The sequence below is a fragment of the Takifugu flavidus genome, chromosome 19 (assembly GCF_003711565.1).
Source record: "Takifugu flavidus isolate HTHZ2018 chromosome 19, ASM371156v2, whole genome shotgun sequence".
Taxonomy (NCBI): Eukaryota; Metazoa; Chordata; class Actinopteri; order Tetraodontiformes; family Tetraodontidae; genus Takifugu; species Takifugu flavidus.
The window spans coordinates 3,948,778-3,970,094 of record NC_079538.1 but is presented as its reverse complement, the minus strand read 5'-3'; the positions used below and the strand labels follow the sequence as shown (position 1 = coordinate 3,970,094).

The 21,317-nt window shown below is 49.4% G+C and overlaps 1 protein-coding gene across 1 annotated transcript in view; it reads right to left on the bottom strand.

Moving 5' to 3' along the window:
* The window catches only part of afdna (afadin, adherens junction formation factor a), a 49,380-nt gene extending 32,249 nt beyond the window's left edge, over nt 1-17,131 (bottom strand). Inside the window, 9 exon segments of the mRNA XM_057017225.1 lie at nt 1,253-1,297; nt 2,083-2,226; nt 2,728-2,812; nt 3,770-3,927; nt 4,972-5,132; nt 5,306-5,466; nt 5,689-5,801; nt 5,896-6,091; nt 16,823-17,131. Of these exon segments, the coding sequence (XP_056873205.1) occupies nt 1,253-1,297; nt 2,083-2,226; nt 2,728-2,812; nt 3,770-3,927; nt 4,972-5,132; nt 5,306-5,466; nt 5,689-5,801; nt 5,896-6,091; nt 16,823-16,924 (1,165 nt within the window). The 5' untranslated portion in view covers nt 16,925-17,131.
* Nucleotides 17,132-21,317: the final 4,186 nt, after the last annotated feature.

Here is a 21,317-nt window from a genome sequence, read left to right as displayed (position 1 = left end):
AGAAAAGCATCGGTGCTGGGGAGTGCTCCGCTGCTAATGTGTCTGAGGCCTGGCTGCTTGGTGGGGCTGGAGGGCACTTATTCATTAGTAGCAACGGGGGGTTAGTAAAAGCAAAGCGTATTAGTTAACAAAAGGAAAGAGGGCAGATGTGGCTGCAGAGGAGGGGAAACATCTGGGTCTCCTGAATAGGTACCACAGAAAGATGTCCACAGAAAAAACTATCAACCAGGTGACAAGAAGAGTTTGGCCCTTTCTAAGAGTTCATTCCTCTTTCACCGAGGATTTAACAGCAAATTCGATCAACTCACGTCAAGGTGAAGACGATTACAATCACGTGTTCGGGCTGCATCGATCCGATATCGGTACCGATGTTGTCGATGGGCTATTGATGACAACGGCTGATCCAGGCGCTCGGTGCAAGACTCCAGCACCCTCCAGTGTTCACCTCTTTACTTCTGGTGGAACACTTTTCTGACTAAAGGGCCATAAAATGCATCCTTTTGTGGGTGCAAGCCTCTGCTACCTCACAAAGGTCCGTCAATTCAATTAATCAGCGCTCCGTAAAATGAGCTGCTGCACCCACAAGTCGGGTGCTGGTTCTGTTCATGCTCCCTTTAAAGTCAGCACGGAATTTGCATTTCTACGACATCGTTTAGTGTCATTTATCTACAGTTCATCACCCCTTAAATCCCTCATTACTCTGACTGAACCGTTTTTACATGTTTGACCAAGCTGGAGGAGCGAGAGGTCCGGTCCATTCAGCTGCTTTTGCTTTGGATGCTCAATTCTGAACAAAGAACTCAGCGTTGATTTTGAATGCCTCAAAGTGGTGAAGCTGCTGGTCTATTTAAGATGGTTCTCCCACTGCGCAGTTATTTAATCAGTAATCAGTACAAAAGAACGGCCTCACTCTGCAGGGTATCGCCTCAGTACCGGCCGATACAAAACCTCAGGTATCGGTATCAGGGGTGAAACAAATCAGATCGGTGCATCTCTGACTTATTTCTGTATGTTTACCCTAAAACTGCACCTTAATATCTAAAGATTTAAAGTGAATATTAAACTAAAGCTGTACAACTTCCACTGACAGCAGATTTGTAGCCAGTGTTGAGAACTGGAGACCTTTAGTAATCCTGTCAGGAAGATCATTTCGGGGGGGGGGGGTTCTAATGGGGGGGGTTCTATCTGAGAGTCTGCTGGCGTCCCAGCAGCAACAGCAACAAACATAAAAGAAGATGTTGCGGGTTTTTACCTTCGTGGTGCCGATAGGCGTAGTAGGCATAGTGATTCCCTCGCCCTAGGCAAACAGGCAGGCGGGTTGGGAGGGAGGACACATGCACAAGGACCCAAACACACACACACACGATGCCATTAAGGAGGCGGGAAAGAAAACAGACACATAGCAGAGGGTCAAAATGTAGCAAGGAGGAAAAATGTTGCATCACCATAATTGAGCCATTAAATGCATGAAGCCACACACACACACAGGCTCCTCACACACACTCACACCTGTGGAACATTCCTCGGGGCTGTCCGTCTAAACGGCTTTCAATCATTTTAGCTTATATACTCTGCTCGTTTTATTTCATTCAAACTGAAAAGGCTGGTGGAGCAAACAGACCGTGCAGCCTCCACATTCAGGTCCTTCGGGCTCACAGCGGTTAGTGTGTGTATTAGTACCGTTGGGAACCAAGACCTGAAGGTTCCCCAAGCACCACTTCAGCACTAAAGTCCAGCACAATAGCACTTTTTTAGGACCCCATCAGGCATGTTTAGTTAATGATATGAGGTTTATGACAGACAAAAGGAAGGTGAGGAAAATGCAGAAGTGTTAGGGGAGGATAAAGGCATGTTTATTCCAAACTGCTGGGAAAAGAGTGTGTGCTTTGAGATGGACCTCCCTCTGTGTTCTAACCCCCACCCACTTCATGTCCCTCTGATACCTGTGATGCAGAGCAGCAGCCTCCATCTACAGACACTCTGATTCACTCACCTAAGCAGGCAGCCCAACCTCACACCTATCCAGTTCTACCAGTACGGCGGTTGAACACCACAGTTATCATGTTCTCGACGCGTGCACACCTGGGCTCAGCTCCACCAGGTACGGCAGCTTCTCGGGAGGCAGCGAGCTGCTGCTGTCTTTTCTCATGGCTTTATCGTCCACCTTTCTTCCCTTCCTTCCTGGATAGTCTGGAGGTCTCTTCTTCAGCTGGAACACCAATGCTCCTGACACACAGCACAGCAGCAACATTACGTTCTCATTCTCGAGAGAGAAAGCTTTGTCGCTACCTGGGTGACCTTCCTGCTGAGGGATGTGGGGGGGTCTCTGTACACTGGGAGGGCCACCATGCTCGTTAGCATCCTTTATTTTAACAGTTGCTTCTACTGCGGGAAGTGACAGTGACTCTGCTGTACCTGGACAAACTGCCCCAGATACTTTACCAGAGACATTCAGAGTCACTGTGTGCTGCCGACAGCTTCGTTGCTTTAATGATTTCAATCACATTAATGATTAATGTGGGTCAACGCGTTTAACGCAATTACTTCCAACATAATGTAACTCTGTAATTATGGTAAACCAACAGAAGGGGGCAGTAAAAACCCAACAGAAGGGAAACCTGCTTATATTACGCTTTGTGGGTGTGAGTGTGTGTGTGTGTGTGTGTGTGTGTGTGTGTGTGTTGTGTGTGTGTGTGTGGTGTGTGTGTGTGTGTGTGTGAGTGTTACCTCTGTCGGCCGGCCAGTCCCTGAAGATCTGCAGTGGGCACTCATTATCATCCAAAATCACATCTTTGCCAGACTTGTCATCTTGCTGCACAAACACACAAAAGCATCAAGATCCAATCATTGATTAGGCTTCACAGCTTATGCTTACAACCGCACAACAATTCAAGAAACTTTCATACTCTCAAAGCATTGAAGTCATTAGTCAAATACCATGGAGGTGTTTTCTCATTGATTTTCCTTCTGTCACCACTTTACGCTGCATAAAAGCTCTACTAATGTTGCAGTTTTGTAAATGTTACAACAGATCAACGCTGCCCTACATATCTTTCATCCTTTCATCTCCATTAAGATCTTTCAGCCTGACATTAAACACACACAAATATACTAGTGCTTATTTATCCTATTCACTGAACTAATGGAATTTTCCTAAGCTTCATTTTCATCAGCGAAAAGCTTCCAGAGGTTCCGTAGATCTGTGGTATGTGTGCGTGTCTGGAGGGCTGCTCCCTGCGTATCGACTGTGGGAGCAGGAGTTATTTCATATGATTGGCGATCCGTGAGGACAGAGGAGAGAGAATGTGAAGAGGGCAGCCAAGTTCAGACCCAACACACACAGCATCTGTTGCTGCATTAATACTCAAGTTCATTCCTCTCAGGTTTTCTGTTCAAAAAGCATTCTTCATCTCCATCTTTAATTAGTTAAGTGTGCGCGTGTAAACAGCACGAGTGCTTTTGAGCAAGTTACTGTGACCTTGGCTGTCACCCGAAAACCCCCTCAGAAGAATTATGGCATGTTTAATGATGACGAAAGACGTTGGAATTTACCAGAAATGGGAGGATGAAGGTGTTTAAAATCAGGCAATGGCAGCATAAGCCTGAATGTAAATGTATTTATGAACTCGTGCCAAATGTAAAGTTAGAGGATGGACAAAAGATTGTTCAAGTGTCTAAAAGAAATCGGAAAAGAATCCATTTGTTTGCTGTGAAAAGAAACAGGATAGAAAACTGCGATTAAAAGGAGGGTATAGAAGGAGCGCGTTACCCGGGCGATGCAGTACTCTCGAGGGTTCTCCTTCTCCAGCCCGTATTTTTCGAGTGCTTCCACCACAGCAAAGTCTGCCGTGTCTCTAGTCGAAAGCAGGATGGTCTTATACGGGATGTTGGGCTTCAGGCTGTCGGCATATATTCGCAACGTGCCTCCTGCAGAAACACACGTGTTGGTGGCGGCACTATTTGCAGGTCATGTGACTGACATTTAAGAATGTGAGTATTATCATTAAGGACGAATGGCAGAAACAATGATTAAATTAAAACAACATGAGAACACCAGCTTTTAATGTCATGTTTTTCTGTGTGGGACACAAACGTGTGTGTGTGTGTGTTGCAGTGTTGATGGTTCTGTTCTGTGGATGCTTCTGAGGTCCATCTGTTTGTCTGGCTCACTACTAAAGTAGCGTCTGAGTCACGTACAACTTGGTGTCCCTTATTCAGATGTGTCTTCCACATGGTCGCCCGGGGCGACGAGCATCATGCGGCCCTCTGAGGCCCGGCCAATGCAAACATGACGGAGGCTAATCAGTCGAGTACAGCACTTGTTTAGTTTAGCCGTTCTGTTTGAAACTAAAGGGAATATCTCATTTCAGCCTTTGTGCGAGTACGTTGCATAAACCCCGGTGGTGATGCCGACGGCTAAAGAACACGTCTACCGGCTTTTCATTCCAGCTCTCCTTGCACATTTCTTGAGCTCTGTTGCACAGGATAAGGAGCTGCAGTGAACTGTGATTTTCAGGTCGTTATGCTGATTCTCCTGAGGTTCCCATCAGGCCTTAAGCCACACAAAGCCCCGTCTCTGCCCGATTCGGGCTTCTTTTCATTCACAAATGGTGAGATTTCCCATATTCCCTCTGTGGGCAGGTGTCTCTTTGCATCCCTCAACATAAGTGGTGACTCAGGTTTGGAATAATGTTTTATTTTCATCTCTTCAATTACTCAGCAGCTGCTTCTGCCTCAATAACTGTGATTGGTAGCGCTGCTTATTAAAGGTTCTGCTGTCTGAAGAAGCCGCCCTAATGGCTTCGGCCCTTCACTTTATGTTTCTGATAAATCATGATCAGCTCCTGGGAAGGTTTGGTCGAGCTGTATCTCCCTCTGAGCTGTATATTCTCCTAAATGGGCCGGAGCTTTGGGTTTCTCTCAGAAAGATATCAAAGTGTGAACTGGGTAACCCAGGATGATGCGATTTACCCGAGTCGGGCCTCCCATCGCTGCTCATGAACTCCTGCATGCGTTTCTCCAGCTTCTGCTGGCGTCTCCTCTTCATCACCACCTCTGGGTTGGATATCGTCCGTGTGAAACTGGTTTCTGGCATATCTTTGTAAACCTCCGCTGCCAGACGACTGTTTTCTCTGAACCAACAGGAAGGAAAAAGAAGCTGACTAGTGAACCAAAGACTGGGAATCAAAAGATCAAAGCTTCACTGTGCTTTGCTCTTTGCCATTTCGTGGTTTAGAGGAAAACAAGAGCCTCTCTTTGGAGGCCAATGATGTAATTGATGGAGAAGATAAACAAACGACGTTACCCGTCCTCCCTGCTGAGAGCCAGCTCGTCTCCATCAGGAATCCGGGCGAATTCCTTCTCTCGCTTCTTTTCCTTCTTCTTCTCTTTCTTGGACAGGGTCCTCTTAAAGTTTTGGATCACTCCATCTTTCTCCTTCTCTGGTCCGTTACTCTGACTCTTCTGCTAACGGGAGAGGGAGGCAGAACGATGAGGAAGCAGTCGAGAGACGTATTGTGCTTATTTCATTTGAACGAGCAAAACATCAGCCTGTTCACGACTTTACTGGTGCAGTTGAAGAAGGCGGTTCACGTTACAGGATACATGGTGTGGGAAACTGATACCAGGCAGATATGACAGGGATTTCTGGTTCTTTTGTTTCACTTTTTCTAATTTGAAATGGCTGACCTTGGGAAGGATGTCATTCTCATTCTTCAGGACGAACCGCCCCTCTCTGTCATCTTTGTTCCAGTTCAACTGAACAACGAGAGGCTTCTCATCGAGGTCCAGCTGACGCTCTTCTGAGACAGAGCCGCAGACAGGCACATTAGCTCCTCGTCTCCTATATTCCTAACAAACATTTTTAGACACAAATGTGCTTTCTGTGGAACCTACCGCCACTGACGTGGACCTCATACAGGGAGTATTTGGGCGAGGACAGCATCCTCATGTCTGGCCTGAATTTCTCAGCCAATGTCTCGATGACATCCTGCGTCGTCGCCGTGCTGGACACTCTGATGCACTTTGTGGCAAAGTTGCCGGCAACCCGGTCTTGGAAGTAGAACCGCATCACACCATGGAACTCCAAGTCCTATTGAAAACAGATAAGAGCAGGACTAAGGAATGTTTCTTGTATGCGACCAGGGTGTCACTATAGCAAATGTGCCAAATTTCAACTTCCCAGAGGTTTTAAGAGTTTTAAGAATTAAGATTACTACAGGACCAAACAATTAGTGTGGCCAACAGCCAAGACAGGGAGGTGTAACAAGGTAATCTGAAGCAAGACTACTTTATTTAAATGGATCAGCTCTAAGTGTGTGGCCATTGTCTCCAATTCACACCCTTCATGACCGATAATTTGGGGATGTGGAAACAGAGGCTGAAAGGTAATGAATGCTGATGCCAGCCCTCTTTTCCCTTTGAAACACAATTCATTTCCCTCCCTTTTCCGTGTGTGACGGCAGAAGTGTCCCTGCCTGAGAAAGCCAATGAAAATGAGCGTAGTTTCAATAGTAGGTGAGGGTGGGTCTCAGCGAGAGTTTGAGGTGTGTTTAGTAATTTACTGCTGGAATGTGGGTCAGCGAACGTTGCCATTGTTACGCCTGCGCAAGCATTGGTAACTGTTACTGTGGCGACACTGGTCCACTTCAGTCTGAACAAATCCCCGTTAAGCACCAACGCTGGATAATTAACAAGCTGCCCAACATGCTCACAGCGAGGAACGCACAAGTTCAGCTGGGCGGGGGGGCCCAACGCGGCGCTCAAAGGCTGCGGCCCAGCCGGGTTTCAGGCCGCGCTTTTACCCCAGATGAGAAGCATTTTCTGCCAAGTAGGACAGAAAACTTGGCTCATCTGCAGCCCTCGAGGACTGGATTTGCCCCCCCCCCCCCCGACCACATGTGGTTCAAGTGCAGGGGACCAGCAAGGTTCACACTCCGGCAGGACCTGTTGAGCTCAGACATCTTCGCTTTGACTTGATATTAAAGCAATGATCAAGAAATAGTCTGACAAGTTTACAGCCATAAACAGTTGTAATGAGGTTTTATGGCCCTGTGTGAACCTTAGTCCAAACACAACTGCTCACACAGGGAGTCACAACCCAGCCAAGGCTTTACAGGCTTCCTGATCCTTCCTTCAGAAAGATTAAAGTTCTATTCAATCAAATAGAAATAGGTATATGATCTAAAAAATGATCTACAATAGAAACAGAGATGACGGAGCCGACCTTTCTGGGCAGTTCAAGCGCGAGCGGCACTTTCCGAACTGACCTATATTTACCACAACCCAGGCAATGTTGTAGCTGGATGTTATCACTTAGATAAGAATGGTGGAGGGGAGGAAGGGCCACAGTGTGTGCTCAGCTTGGCGTCTATAGACCAAAGGTATTTGGAGAAAGGCCATTTTAACTCTCCTGGAAGTGTTTCAGTGATATCAGAGCCCCAAACATAGACGTCTACACCAGTGAAAAAGCAGCTCCGAGATCTGGCTGGAAAACACATAAAGGCTGTGAACGTGGGCGGGTCCTCGGGGTAAGAGGGAATCTGGCTCGTCAGGCTTCCTGACTAACGCTCCAGTGTCAAAGGTCTGCAGGGACAAAGGTGAAAGGTCGCATGTGTGACTTCAGATCACTTTCTAGTTGTAAAAGTCAGATTCCACCTGGCGTCTGTCCTTTATCATTTTCTATGTGTGAGCGTACAAACAGCCCGACGGCCTCCTTTAAATAACACGATAAAGAAATCACCTGGTCTCTGGTAGGCCTGAAACAGGATTATGTGTGTACAACCGCTGTTTGACCGGATTATTCCAGCTGACGAGGGTCGATTGCACTCTTGAAAGTGTGTCTGTCCCAAAGACATCATGAATACATACGCTCTCTAATGCACATTCGACTTCAGAAATGACTTTTAGTCCAAGCATATTGAACTCTGAGGATTCATTGGTGATTGCTGTTTTTGTGAATTAGCATTGATTGATGCTGCTTTTCAATCATGGGTCAACCTGGTAAACTCCCTAAGTTAGTTTAATCTTTCAGTGTGCACACAGCGAGCTCATTCTCTGGAGCTCTCACAGCTGCCTCACGCTTCCGTGACATTCAGAAGAATATTAACGTCCAGCGTTCTTGTTATTTATCAGGTTTAATGAGACAGGGTGACATCTGCAGGGAGCCGAGCGGTGCTCCAGAACTCCCAGAAGACAGAGCGGCACAACCCGGCACGACCGACAGAACTCTGCTCATCAGTCATCATCTCATGGAGGCAGGAGGCCAGAAGTGAGGGTGTCTGTGGCCATTATGAGGCACAACTGGGAGGAGCTGAGGGCAGCAAATGAAGGTTTACGCCACCCTCCACCGGGGTCAACGAGAGTTCAAACAGCAAACTGTGGAACAGCAGCTTCAGGAGCTCAACTATGGAGCTTCAGGAGCTCAACTATGGAGCTTCAGGAGCTCAACTATGGAGCTTCAGGAGCTCAACTATGGAGCTTCAGGAGCTCAACTATGGAGCTTCAACTATGGAGCTTCAGGAGCTCAACTATGGCAAAAGCCTGAATCTACATGAGGTTTATCGTTTGGAACGTCCCTTTAATCAAATATATTGATGTCAATATAAACTTGATGTTAATGAAGTGGTAAATTGGAGGGGGATAAATCTACTAATCAAGAAGTTGCCAGCTTGAAACTTTTCCTTCCCAACACTGGTTCTTTTGAACAGACCCTGCAGACTGGAAACACTGGGAAAAGGGGAACTTCCCAGATGTAAATAGTTGGAATATTCGACACCGAAATGAATTTAAAAAAGGGAGGAGATGAGAATTCAGGATGGTGGTTGTTCAGCAGCCAGGACAGATTCCAGCTGCTGTGCATCATCTCTTCTGTCCTGCAGACAGAGACACACACACACAGACACACACAGACAGACACAGACACACACACACACACAGACAGACACAGACAGACACAGACAGACACAGACACACACAGACAGACACAGACACACACACACACACACAGACAGACACAGACACACAGACACAGACACAGACACACACACACTGCAGCCCCACCTGCCTCAACAGGGATTCCTCCCTCAGGAAGAGGAAACTCAGATCTCAGAGATTTCAGAGACACAAGAACAGATGAGAAGAGGAAAGCAGAAAAACATTATTTATCCACAATATTAAATTAACCAAACTACAGACAAATCAGCATTTATTTCAGCATCTCCAGCCCTGGTTTAACCTGCTGACAGCACCGGCGTGGAAACGGGTTCGGACCATTTCCAAACCTTTTCTTGCACACCAGCTCAAAAATGTGGAAACCAAAGTCTTCTGTTAGGAAACGACACGTGCACGCTGACGCAGGGCCGGAAAGAAAAGCTGCTTTGTTTCAGGTGAGTTTCAACTGCGGAATGGAGCCTGTCCACCCCCTCCACAGATCAATCAGACAGATCAAAATAACCTGAGAAAGAAATAACGCATGCAACAACTTATCTATACATCTATATCTATATATCTATATATCTATATGTTTAGAAAAGGCGCTGACATCGCATTTGCTTAAACGCGTGTTTAACATCTTTGAGGACCACGGATCATCAGCTGGGAGCACGGCCACGCACCAACAACCATCTGGGTGCACTGAAAGGTCTCCAGACACAAAACGAGCCGTGCACAGTTTGCAACGGGCGTGTCTGCAGTTTTAAAACAAGAGACGTCATTGATCAGATTGATGAATTAAGCCATTACGGCCGGTTATACAAATTCAATAAAATGTGAAATATCGAGCGATCAGGTCGGCAGACAGCTGCGTTCTGTTGTAGGAAACATCAGCATAACAGTCAAAAATGAGATGATTTAGGGCTAACGAAGTTTAATCTGGCGAGCGATACCATAGGTGGGGCAAGACCGTCTCTCTCACACACACACACACACACACACACACACCACACACCTCCACACACACACAGCTTCCATGATGACCAGTGGGCCAGTAGCTTTTTATTTTTAATCACTCTCTGCCTCATTAATGGAGGCGCTCTGTGGCCTCTACCGATCTCTTGATGACAATAATATCATACTGGTTCAATTAAGACTTCCCCCCCTTTGGGGGCTTAATCCTGTAAATGTCAAGCTGCTAATCTACAAACTAAAACTTGCAGCAAATTAACCCCAACTCAGAGGTCATGTGATGGTAACAGAATTGCTGGTGTTTGTTGTGGACTCTCTTTTCTGGCTCCCGCTGGGTCAGGCTGCAACAACGTGCACCTTTTTACCCCAATCACGCTGGTTTGCTCACTAAAACAGCACTCATCTAAAGATCCACCTTACTCATATACAGTAACCCAACACCAAACTAGTGAGCGTTGCTACGGCAACCACCTGGTAGACGGGCGTTATGTTGCAGTGGAGCTGGTCGGCTGGCCGTACCCACGTCTCAAATGTCCGCTGGACAATAACGATGCCAGAAATAAAGCGCTGATGCAGAACATGAGAATTAACTCAACAATCACAGGAAACTATAAATAGTTAATAGTTAAAAGAAAATGAGGAACCGCAGAAACACCCTGGTCGTCTTCCTTGTTTTTCCTTCCTGATCTCTTCTGCTCCGAGCCAAGAGTCCCAACTCTAGTAATGATGCTGGCTCTGGAGAAGGCTGGAGCAGCTCCAACAACAATAGATGCCGAGCTATTGCACCACCACCGTCTCCAACCATCCACTGGAGATGAAATAAGAAACAGACCAATGAACCATGGAGAGAGGAGAGAACTGAGAGGGTGCTTCTGCCTGCTTTGGGTTGGGAACAGCCTGAATGTTGCCTCAGCTGCATCGTTGTGTTTTAATGTGTGAGATCTCACAAACATGTTCATGTTCAGCGGAGGGACGTGACCGTTGCAGCCATCATAACACCAACGCGTCCGATCCACAAATGTCCCGAGCAGCTGGCGACATCGTCGGGCTCTTCAGGACAGGAGAAGCTGCTGTCCCAGGTCCGTTCCAGGGGACATTCCAACAGGGATGAGGATCATCAGGGGCTCCTTCCACACGTTCTCAAAAGCTCGTTAATTAACTGAACAGTTGCTCTTATTTTACAAAGATCTTCTGCAATAATAAAGGAGCTACGCCGACTCTTTTACCGACACCGTCCAGCCAACACACACGTCGCCGTGTCGCAACCGTGCACGTTTCTCCCTGCGTGTGCGTTGAGGCGATTCTTGGAAAATGGGCTGGACAGTTAAGATCAACAAACGTGGGAGGGTGGAGCAGCTGGAGGGAAGTCCCTGGCCCTGAGGGCTCCCACACGCTGTTATTGTGCTTCAGAGCCTCCAGCAGGTCCTCTGGTGGGTGGGGCGGGGGCAGCTCTGCTGGGGTGGGGGTCCAGCAGGGTTCTGCTTGCTGGAAGGGAGTGACAACCAGACCTTTTAACTTCTGAGGTGGTTTTAAACTTTATATTTCTTTATCAGGTGTCAGGTGATGTGTTCTGACCAAGGTAGCCACAGCGATATCTCAGTAAAACTAAAGAAGCGTGTCCTCCCCTCTTACGCAACACTTTAGTTATTTATCATCTGATGCAAAGCATCATGGGAACTGGGAGCGAGCGGTGCGAAACACTTGGAGTCATTGGTTCCTGAATGCTGTCTGATCCTGTATCAGGTCATGTGATTGGCCGGCGGGGGGGGCGACAAGGATCTGACTGACAGGTAGGAGAGCAAATCTGCAGCCTGAGAAGCTGGTGATGGAGAGGGAGGGGGGCAGGGGCGGGGGCGGGGGCGAGGGCGAGGCCGGCAGGAGGTGACCAGGGCCTCTGAGGGGATTAACATGGTCTGACAGGCTGGCTGGGACAAACACACAAACACACACGGCTTTTAGGGCGCGCTGCTCTGCTGAGCACACACAATACGCCGCTTGTTTTAGAACAAGAGGACGGAGAGAAAAGATAGATAAGAGAGGCCAAATCACTGGGAAGGAATGTGTGTGAGGGGACAGCGCACAGACAGACTGGCCCTATTTACCACAGGTGCCTCACACAACACAACCCTGCCTGGGCCGATGCGTTCATGTCGGCAGCGGTCATCAGGTTCTGGCCATTTTCTTGAAACGCCTCCAACAACACTGGCTGAGAAGGACCTAACCTAACCCTAGCCCTAACCCTGACCCTGACCCTAGCCCTAGCCCTAGCCCTAACCCTAGTCCTAACCCTAGCCCTAACCCTGACCCTAACCCTAGCCCTAACCCTGACCCTAGCCCATAAACCAGGGCTTCGTGTTCCAGTTTAATAAACGCGGCTTTCCCTCTTTTCCACACACAATCTGACCTCCCCTGTCGGGAATGCAACTCCATTTGCATTCCAGGGATTCCAGGATCAGAGGGAGTCCTGAAACGATGACATGTCCTCCAGAATGATCTTCAACACCCCCACAGACACACACACACCCCCCCACACACACACACGGGCGTCTTTGGAGGGTCATAAAGGTGCTTCATGTTCTGTAAATGTTGGTTTCAATCAGGGACGTTTGGTTGAAAAAGAAGAATCCATGAAGCATCTCAGCCTATTGTCCTCACACACTCATGACCAACAGCGGTGATAAATAACCAGGTTGTCTTCGGCGACCCCCATCTTTCTTCCTCACAGACACCAGCCGATAGATGGAGGTCGACCGCCATTAATTACACCAGCGGCGGCGGCGTGGCTGGACAACGGTTGGATTCTCCCATTGAGGCGGAGAAACGGAACATATCAGCCTTCCGATCATCACTGTAATCCTGCACATATAATCAGTACCAATCTGGAACTGGCCCCGGGAGCTGTTCTCGTCAGTCTGGCTACACGTTCAGGTCTGTTCTGGGTCTGGTGATGGCCACAGGTCATGACCCTTGACCTCGTACAGAAACGCCAGTTCTCTCAAGTGAAACTCAAACTCTCCTAATTGCAGGTCAACAGAGAAGCAGCCACACACGTCTTTGGCAAGCCTGTCAAATCCTGAGTGTGTGTAGGCCTTGTAACAGCTACGGCGTTGCCATGGTTACACAGCCAGCCGCATGACATGATGACAGAGGCAGAAATGGGGAGTGAGGCCATGGCTGCTGGGGGGGGGTGCAAACATATAAACACAGTCTGTGTGTGTGTGTGTGTACGTGTGCTGTAGTTGTGGCTGAGAGACCAGCAGCTCCCTGGACCAGCAGCTCCGTGGACCAGCAGCTCCGTGGACCAGCAGCTCCCTGGACCAGCAGCTCCGTGGACCAGCAGCTCCCTGGACCAGCAGCTCCCTGGACCAGCAGCTCCCTGGACCAGCAGCTCCCTGGACCAGCAGCTCCCTGGACCAGCAGCTCCGTGGACCAGCAGCTCCGTGGACCAGCAGCTCCCTGGACCAGCAGCTCCCTGGACCAGCAGCTCCCTGGACAGCAGCTCCCTGGACCAGCAGCTCCGTGGACCAGCAGCTCCGTGGACCAGCAGCTCCCTGGACCAGCAGCTCCCTGGACCAGCAGCTCCCTGGACCAGGCCTCCTGTGTTCTGGCCAGAGAGAGCGCTACTATGGCAACTATCACTGCTGCTATAAACAGACCTGCTTGACCCACACTGACCTTTTCAGTCTCCAGTCAGACAGCAGACAGTCAACAACCCCCCCCTGGTTATTATGGTGGATAATGGTGGACTGAACTACAGCACGTTAGGTGGGAACTGAACAGGTTGTTTAAAGCTCTACAACGTTTTTGGATGGTAGAAATGAGCTGGAAACAGGTGAGCATTAATACTAAGAGACCTCTCATGAGGTCATAGAGATATTTCCAATATAAATCTATGAACAATGATCAATTCATCAATTGTTCCATGGAAAATGGGCCACTGCTCATCACTCCATTCCCGATGGGTGGCAGGGTGGCTTCTTCTCCGTCAGACCTTGTTTTGCCCTCAGGGTTCCACAGTTTTTTGCCTTCAACAGTTTATATTGGAGCGTTCTAAGCACTGGAAATAGCTGGTAAAATAAAACTAAATCAGATCAACATCTCTCAGAAGAGCCAATCATTGCACCTAGACGACAGGAAACCCACAATCTCCCAATAACACACACTTCCTGCTTCCCCTGCGGCAGGGAAGCGGGCAGAGAGGCGGCGACGTCACGGCGAGCGCGGTCACACGGGAGGTTGTGGTGGGGGCGAGAGTCTATCTGGACCTCGCCACCCTTCAACGCCATCACTGGAACGTCGATTACAAAGATCCAGATGTAACGGAATTACTGTTATTCACGGTTTAAACGGCAAAAACCAGGGCAGCTTAAATATGAGCGGCTGCCTGTACAGTAACTGCAATTCTGACATTAATATTTGGACAAATCCCACGTTTACATCCAACAGTTCTCGTTATCTTACACCCTTGAAAACAGTCCGGTCAGAACATGAGCCCGGGTAAAGCGGGCTCGTTCTGTCGGTACCAACAGGTTCCGCTGCAGACGAATGAGCAGGTTCGGGAAACGGGCCATTGTTCCGGAGGTTGGAGCTTAAACAAAAGTGAAAACCTGTGATGTCACACCCGAGACAGAAGAACCGACGTTACAGCCGCGTCATTCTCCACTCAAGCTTCAGGATGGACTGGAAATGATACCAGCCAACACCTCATACCTGTCACCAGGTACATGAATGTTGCTGTTGGAGCCAAGTTCACCATCATTAATGCACGTGCACGTGCCCGTATGTGTCCAGACTGTGAGGAGGACAGCAGCAGTCCCAAACCCTGAGGAAACCTTTAGCTCACAAAAGCTGCGGAGCAGAGTCCGTCCTGCCCTCGTTCAACAACGTCCGTCTTTACAAGCACAAAAACACAACGGCCGTAAATTCTAACAGCAATTTATACCGTTATTATCCTCATTCCTGCAGAAGTCAGGTATTCAGAAGCCCTCAGTGATCGTGTTCCCTCCTCTATGATCCGAGAGATCTTTAACACAAAAATAACGTCAGCTTTCCCACAACCCGTCTAAAAATAAAAACATGGCTGTGCAACACACATCGTGCCTAAAGGACGCCTCTCGCGTATAAAGCCTCATCACGTGACATAAATACCTGTTACAATTTCAAAAATAAGCTCCAACGACACAACAGACGCCGATTAAAAAGTCTTGCGAACCGCTGGGCTCCGCTAATCAGCCCCCCCGCGGCTAATTTAGACACATGAATGGTTTCGTACGTCTAAGCGTCGGTTTGGTCTCAGATTAAAAAGAAAACAGCCATCAGATGGCGTGTGTGTGTGTGTGTGTGTGTGTGTGTGTGAGACCGTTAATTACAAAGTGTGAACTCTGCACACAGAAACAATGTGCACGGAACCACTCAGGGGGAGTCTAGACAATGTGAAGGACACTTGTGCAGCTTTTTTTTTGGGGGGGGGGGCCAAGCTGACCAGCTGACATATGGGGAGGGTGTGGCCCTGCAAGGAGGACCACACATCTGCTTCCATTTAATCATTTCATACGAAACTCGGAGCAGTATTCCGACACCGTGGTCCTGGAATAAGCAGAGAATTATGGACGAGGACTTTAATCAGTGCACGTGTGCTGACCCACACATGCGCTGACCAACGGCTGGCCAGCTTCAATCCACATAGATTAATCGGCTCAGGATGAGGAGAGGGGACCTTGTGGCCCCCCTTCACCCCTGGGGGGGGGGCGCCTAAGAACCTTGTATCTGACCAATGCTCAGCAGAAGCTTGGATCAAAACTATGACTGCACCAGTAAAGGTGTGGCGTCACACACACAATAAAAATGCCCCAGTCAGCCTGAAGATAGAAAAGGAGACATCGGTTAACAACTCAAGTCAAGACGGGCGAGTTAATCACACAACATGGGTCAAGTTAGTGCTGGTCACCAAGCGCCTCGTTCCAGCCGCAGCGCGGACAAAGCGGGGCCACACGACGTGCGCTGCACGGTGCATCGACCGTGGCATTCTGGGATGGCTTGATGCCGCCCTGTTTTCAACTCTTTACACCCAGCTTGTTGCTGATGTTTTAATCTTTCGTCTAATTGTCTCGCGAACAGCCTCGACGTGCTATTGGGTTCGTCAGCCATTGCGGACGCCGCCGCCATCCCGCTACATGAGCAACACGCACAGCTAATATTTACACTATTGCACCTATTTCGACGTTAGTGTCCTAAACGGCAATGTTGTGTGTTACCCCGCGAACCCAGCAGTTAGGCCTAATCTGAAATAATGGCAGGGTTCACGTTTGCTACAACTATCACAGGTCCTTTGCAAGCTAGCTAGCATGCTAGTTCCTACACGGACAGTGCAGTTATATTGGGACATGACGCCAGATTCCGTTCAAAATCTGGAAATGCACCGTTTCTTAGGCATGTTTGCACATTTACACAAACTCCTGAAGAAAACCAAGGACAGGCATGTTGTTTTGTTCCGGCCTACTTTGTATGAAGAAGCACAAAATACTCATTATAACTACTAACTTTTGGAAATGTCCCTTCGGTGTAGCTAGCCAACTTACTCCACCAATTAGGCGAATAGCAGCCAGAAGCTAACCGACCCTTGGTTTATTTACAGTGAATTATAAATACGCACGTATAAAATGGCTCGATTTTTCCCTTTCGCGCCGCCGTACGTTGAGTGTTTATTGTGACATTGTAAATCAGCACATTTTTCAAGGGACTTTGGAACCCGGGGGCTCGACACGCTGCCCACAACAGCGTCTTCTTTACGCGTTTCGAAGTCAAGTGTCAACCGATAGCGGCGCCCCTGTCCGCCATTCACCCAGCAGAGGCCCCGCCGGCCCACGGCCTCTCCTGCGCCGGCCCACGGCCTCTCCTGCTCCTGCCCTCTGCCTCCTACCTCCGTCGGCCGGCTGATCTCGAACAGGTCGAGCCGGTTGGCGTTCCAGTGGTTGATGATGTCGGCCAGCTTCCTCCTCTCCTCCTCCCTGCTCCCCGACATGGTGGACAGCCTTCCTGACGCCCTCCGTCGAGCTGCGCCGTTCCACGGAGCGTCCGGTGAGGTTAGTCCACAGCGGAAGAATCCAGCGGCGCAGGAATCAACGCTTCAGATCGGCGCTTCGGTCGCCAGGACTCGCTGCTTCGTCTCCGCTCACCGACCTGCTGTCTGATCTGTCGCTGGCTCGCGCTTCCCCCGCGTGCCAGTGCCCGTGCTCGCTCGCGATGGACTCTGGATGGCCTCCCGGGCACGCGCAAAGTGTTAACTGTTGCAGCCCCGACGCGCACGAGTCGTGAGGCTGCTGTTCGGTGGGGAAAACGGGTTAAAATGGCAGCGACGAGGGCCACGGAAACGTCTCCTCGAGTTGTTCGAACCCTTTTCACACTTTGTTTACGCGGTTCCGCTCTGATCTTTACATTTATTGGGATTATTGCTGACGTGCACACGCAGCTTCTTCATAGTCATCTGCTTTGAGGGGGGGGGTCACCTTTGTGTGTTAATCCAGCACCCTAACCAGGTTAGCACTCCCAGGCCCTCACACGCACACACGCGCACTTACAGGTGTTGAAATTATGAGCCACAGATTTTATAGCGAGTGTGTGTGTGTGTGTGTGTGTGTGTGTGAGCCTCATCTGCTTCATCTCTGTAAACACTCCTAATTATCTCCCAGCTGCGTGTGATGCAGAAAAGCCACCAAATATCAGAGCCATGTGAGAGGTGTCGTGACCGTGTCCCGAGATCGGGGCCGGTTTCTTCTGAACGTGTCAGCCACCGACCCTGTGGGTGTGATGATGCCATGTGAGAGTAATGAATGAAAAAGCGGTTTATCAGACCAGCTGATCACACACACACAGAAACAGCGGGGAGGGATCTGGATCTACGGTCAGAGCGGCAGGAAGTGCTGCTCTGGGCTTCTACCGCCAAGTGACGGCACCCGATGACACGCTCTGATTTAACTCACCCATTTCCTCCCACTGCGGGCGTGTGAGATTTGAGTGAAATCGGCAGCAGAAGTGAGAAACCTCAACAGGAAACCAACTTCACCAGATAACCCAGCCACTTCCTCTATCTGACTGATGTTGTCATGTTGAGTCTCACACACACACACACACACACACACACACAAGCTGCTTCTGCGCTTCACACACACATGTGAGTCACAGTTCTGATGTCCTTGTCCTCCGATACTCTATCAGCTATTTTGTCACGCTGTGACCACACAAAACCGCCTTTATCTGCTGGCTTTTCAAAATAATTGATACCATTAAGCAAAGAAAAGCCTCCTCCTTTATCTCGCTCACTGTTTGGTTTAGTCACTAATTCTTCCAGGTTCTAAACGGTGGAAACTTTAGCTCAAAGGAGGAGGAGGAAGCAAAGCGTAGAGATAACAAGCGAGCATTGATAATGGGAGCCTGAGCTGGGACTTAATCACAAAGGTAGAGGACGCCGTGAGCCTGCTGTGATGTGGGGCACAGACCCATGAGCTAAAAGCTCTTTAAAAGTTGCCAGAAGATAAAAACTCTGAGGAAAAAACCAGACAGTCGACAAAGAGGAGGCGAGTATCAGAGTGAGTTTGAATTTCTATCTTTCATTTGTGATCAAAAGTGCGTACTTTGTCGAGACTGGCGGGACTGACGTCACCTTTATCCCACTGCTTTGGGAGGGGAGCAGAACTTTCTGCTGCGAGGAGGATTTAAGCGTCTCGGATTGAGCTCGGGAAGATAAAGAGGGGAGAAGGTTTAGGGCCTCAGCCGCTCAGTGAGAGCAGACAGAACATCTCCCATCAAACCGCAACATTCCTGAGGTTTGATGCCATCAACCTAACGAGTCAAAATATAATTAGACGGATGGAACCTGGCGTCTGTCCGGACTTGCTGAACGGGGGGTTTAATTTTAGGCCTGTGTGATGGGTGAGCGTTTGACTCAGAGGGTTATCTATCCACACGCCTTTCTCTCTTCCTGTTGTGTTCTCGCCATCTATGGCCTTTTCTCTCTCCCACACGGTGCAGCAGGAAACATCTGCCCTGGTGTGAAATGTGTCCCTACAGGATGCGTGTGGAGGTGGAGGGAGGAGTGGAGGAATTGGACAAAACCAAGCTCCAACAGCAGAAGTAGGGCAAGGTGTCCCACTCTGGGCCGATGGACCACTCACTCGCACTCACACACACACACACACTCACTCACACTCACACACACACTCACTCACACTCACACACACACACACACACTCACACACACTCACTCACACACACACACACACACTCACACTCACACACACACACACTTTTAGGAACTGCTGTGTTTCCTGATCCCTTTCCTGTCCGGCTCCTCTTCATGCAGCCTGACACACGACACAACACGACCAGCTGAGGCTGAAGAGTCGTTTGAGGGATGATTCACGTTCCGTTTCTGTCTCACATTCATTAAACGTCACAACCAGCTATTGGATAGAAAATAATATTCTTATGTGTTTTATTATTTAACACATTTTATTTGTTCATTTTCATTTATGTGTCCAACACATCAGGAATCATCAGAGATCAAACTCGGCGACTGTAGCTGCATCATTGTTTTGCAGGGCCGGGGGCTGGAATAACCTGGTGGAACTGGGCTGTCTGGTGCTGTCGGGCCGAGCCGAGCCGAGCCGAGCCGAGCATTAGTGTCGGGGGGCATGTGTGGAGGAGGCGGTTCCAGGCCGTGGCAGCAGCGATGGCCGACACACGCTAACGTCACGCGCTGGGATGGTGACAAACACACCGAGCGAGCACGACAGGACACCAGAGTCGGTGCTGCTGTCTTTCCTTCGGTTCGGGCGCCCAAACGCTCGTACAAACCCGTTTCCTCTCGATGCAACAGTCGTCCTGACGGGGGAACAGCCTGTGAGGCCAGATGGGCCTCCTGGGCAGCATCTGTGGCCTCCTGGCAGCATCTGTGGCCTCCTGGCAGCATCTGTGGCCTCCTGGGCAGCATCTGTGGCCTCCTGGGCAGCATCTGTGGCCTCCTGAGCAGCATCTGTGGCCTCCTGGGCAGCATCTGTGGCCTCCTGGCAGCATCTGTGGCCTCCTGAGCAGCATCTGTGGCCTCCTGGGCAGCATCTGTGGCCTCCTGGGCAGCATCTGTGGCCTCCTGGGCAGCATCTGTGGCCTCCTGAGCAGCATCTGTGGCCTCCTGAGCAGCATCTGTGGTCGACCAGCGCAGGTCTGGGAACCACCGGGTGCCGACTGCCTCCCAGATCTGAGGCTCAGTCCTGCTCTCACTCTGCTACAGAACCTCACCGGGTCATGGGTTAGAGGCAACAACACATCCCATAATAACGGCAGGCATCCGTCTCTACACTGTTGCAACAATGATTTACTCACGTTTGGTTTACGTAGTGTCACCAGTGTGTGTTTGATCATTTTTTCCTATCTTTGTCACCCAAGTTACAAAAGCATGCGGCTTAACAGAAACTAGCGTAACAAAGTGTGACGTTCAGCACAACGGAGCAGCATGATGGAATGTAATGTGATGGAGAAGGGTGTGTGTGTGTGTGTGTGTGTGTGCACAGGGTGGTGTGTTCTCCACCAGTGCTACTTCATTAGGTCAGATTTCCTGATGCAGAAACACAGAATGGAAACACACACACACACACACACACACACCTAAACAGACAACTGAATACGCATGTGAACCGCTGTTCACATTCTTGTTTCCGTGGCGATTGAAACATCCTCGCCGATGAGTCAGGCTGACGACGGCTCCCAAACATCCGTCTGTTGTGTGTCAGAGCGGAGATAAGATGCAGACCGAGGGCCGTCCTGCCTGTCGGACCAGTTCCTGAGCCGACCAAAAGCTGCCGTACCTGCGTTCCTGCCGCCTCAACAGTGTCGAGAGAAACTGAGTAAGCAGAAGGAACCAGTTTGTGGCGTGTCAGCGGTGTGGCCCGATCCTGAAAACAGGGACTTTAGCAGCTGGCTTTGGATAGCATGCTAATATTGTAGTTCTAAGCTCTGCACAACGGCAGGTAAGACGGACGCTAATCGCCCGTCATATTACAGCTACAATGTTTCCCGATCAAAATCAGTGTAAACACCTGACCAGAATGTGTGTTTGTAAAGGTTATCTCCATGGAAACAGGTATTCCCTAGTGGCAACAGACAATATATCGAAATATTATGTCACAAATAAATGAAAGACATTTGTCTGTGTAATTTCTTCACCAGAGGCGTCGATGAGCTAATTGAGGAGCGCTCTGAGCTGTTTGCTGTCCTTTGGGCTCCTAAAGGAGTTGTGCTCACCTGCGTAGCTCTGGAGATCGGGAGAAGCCCACACGTTCTGTGAATAAACTGGTGTGTTTGGAGGGTCCCCCCATAGGAGGGCCTATCAGAGGGCTAATTTGGGGGGGTTCAGGCTCGGG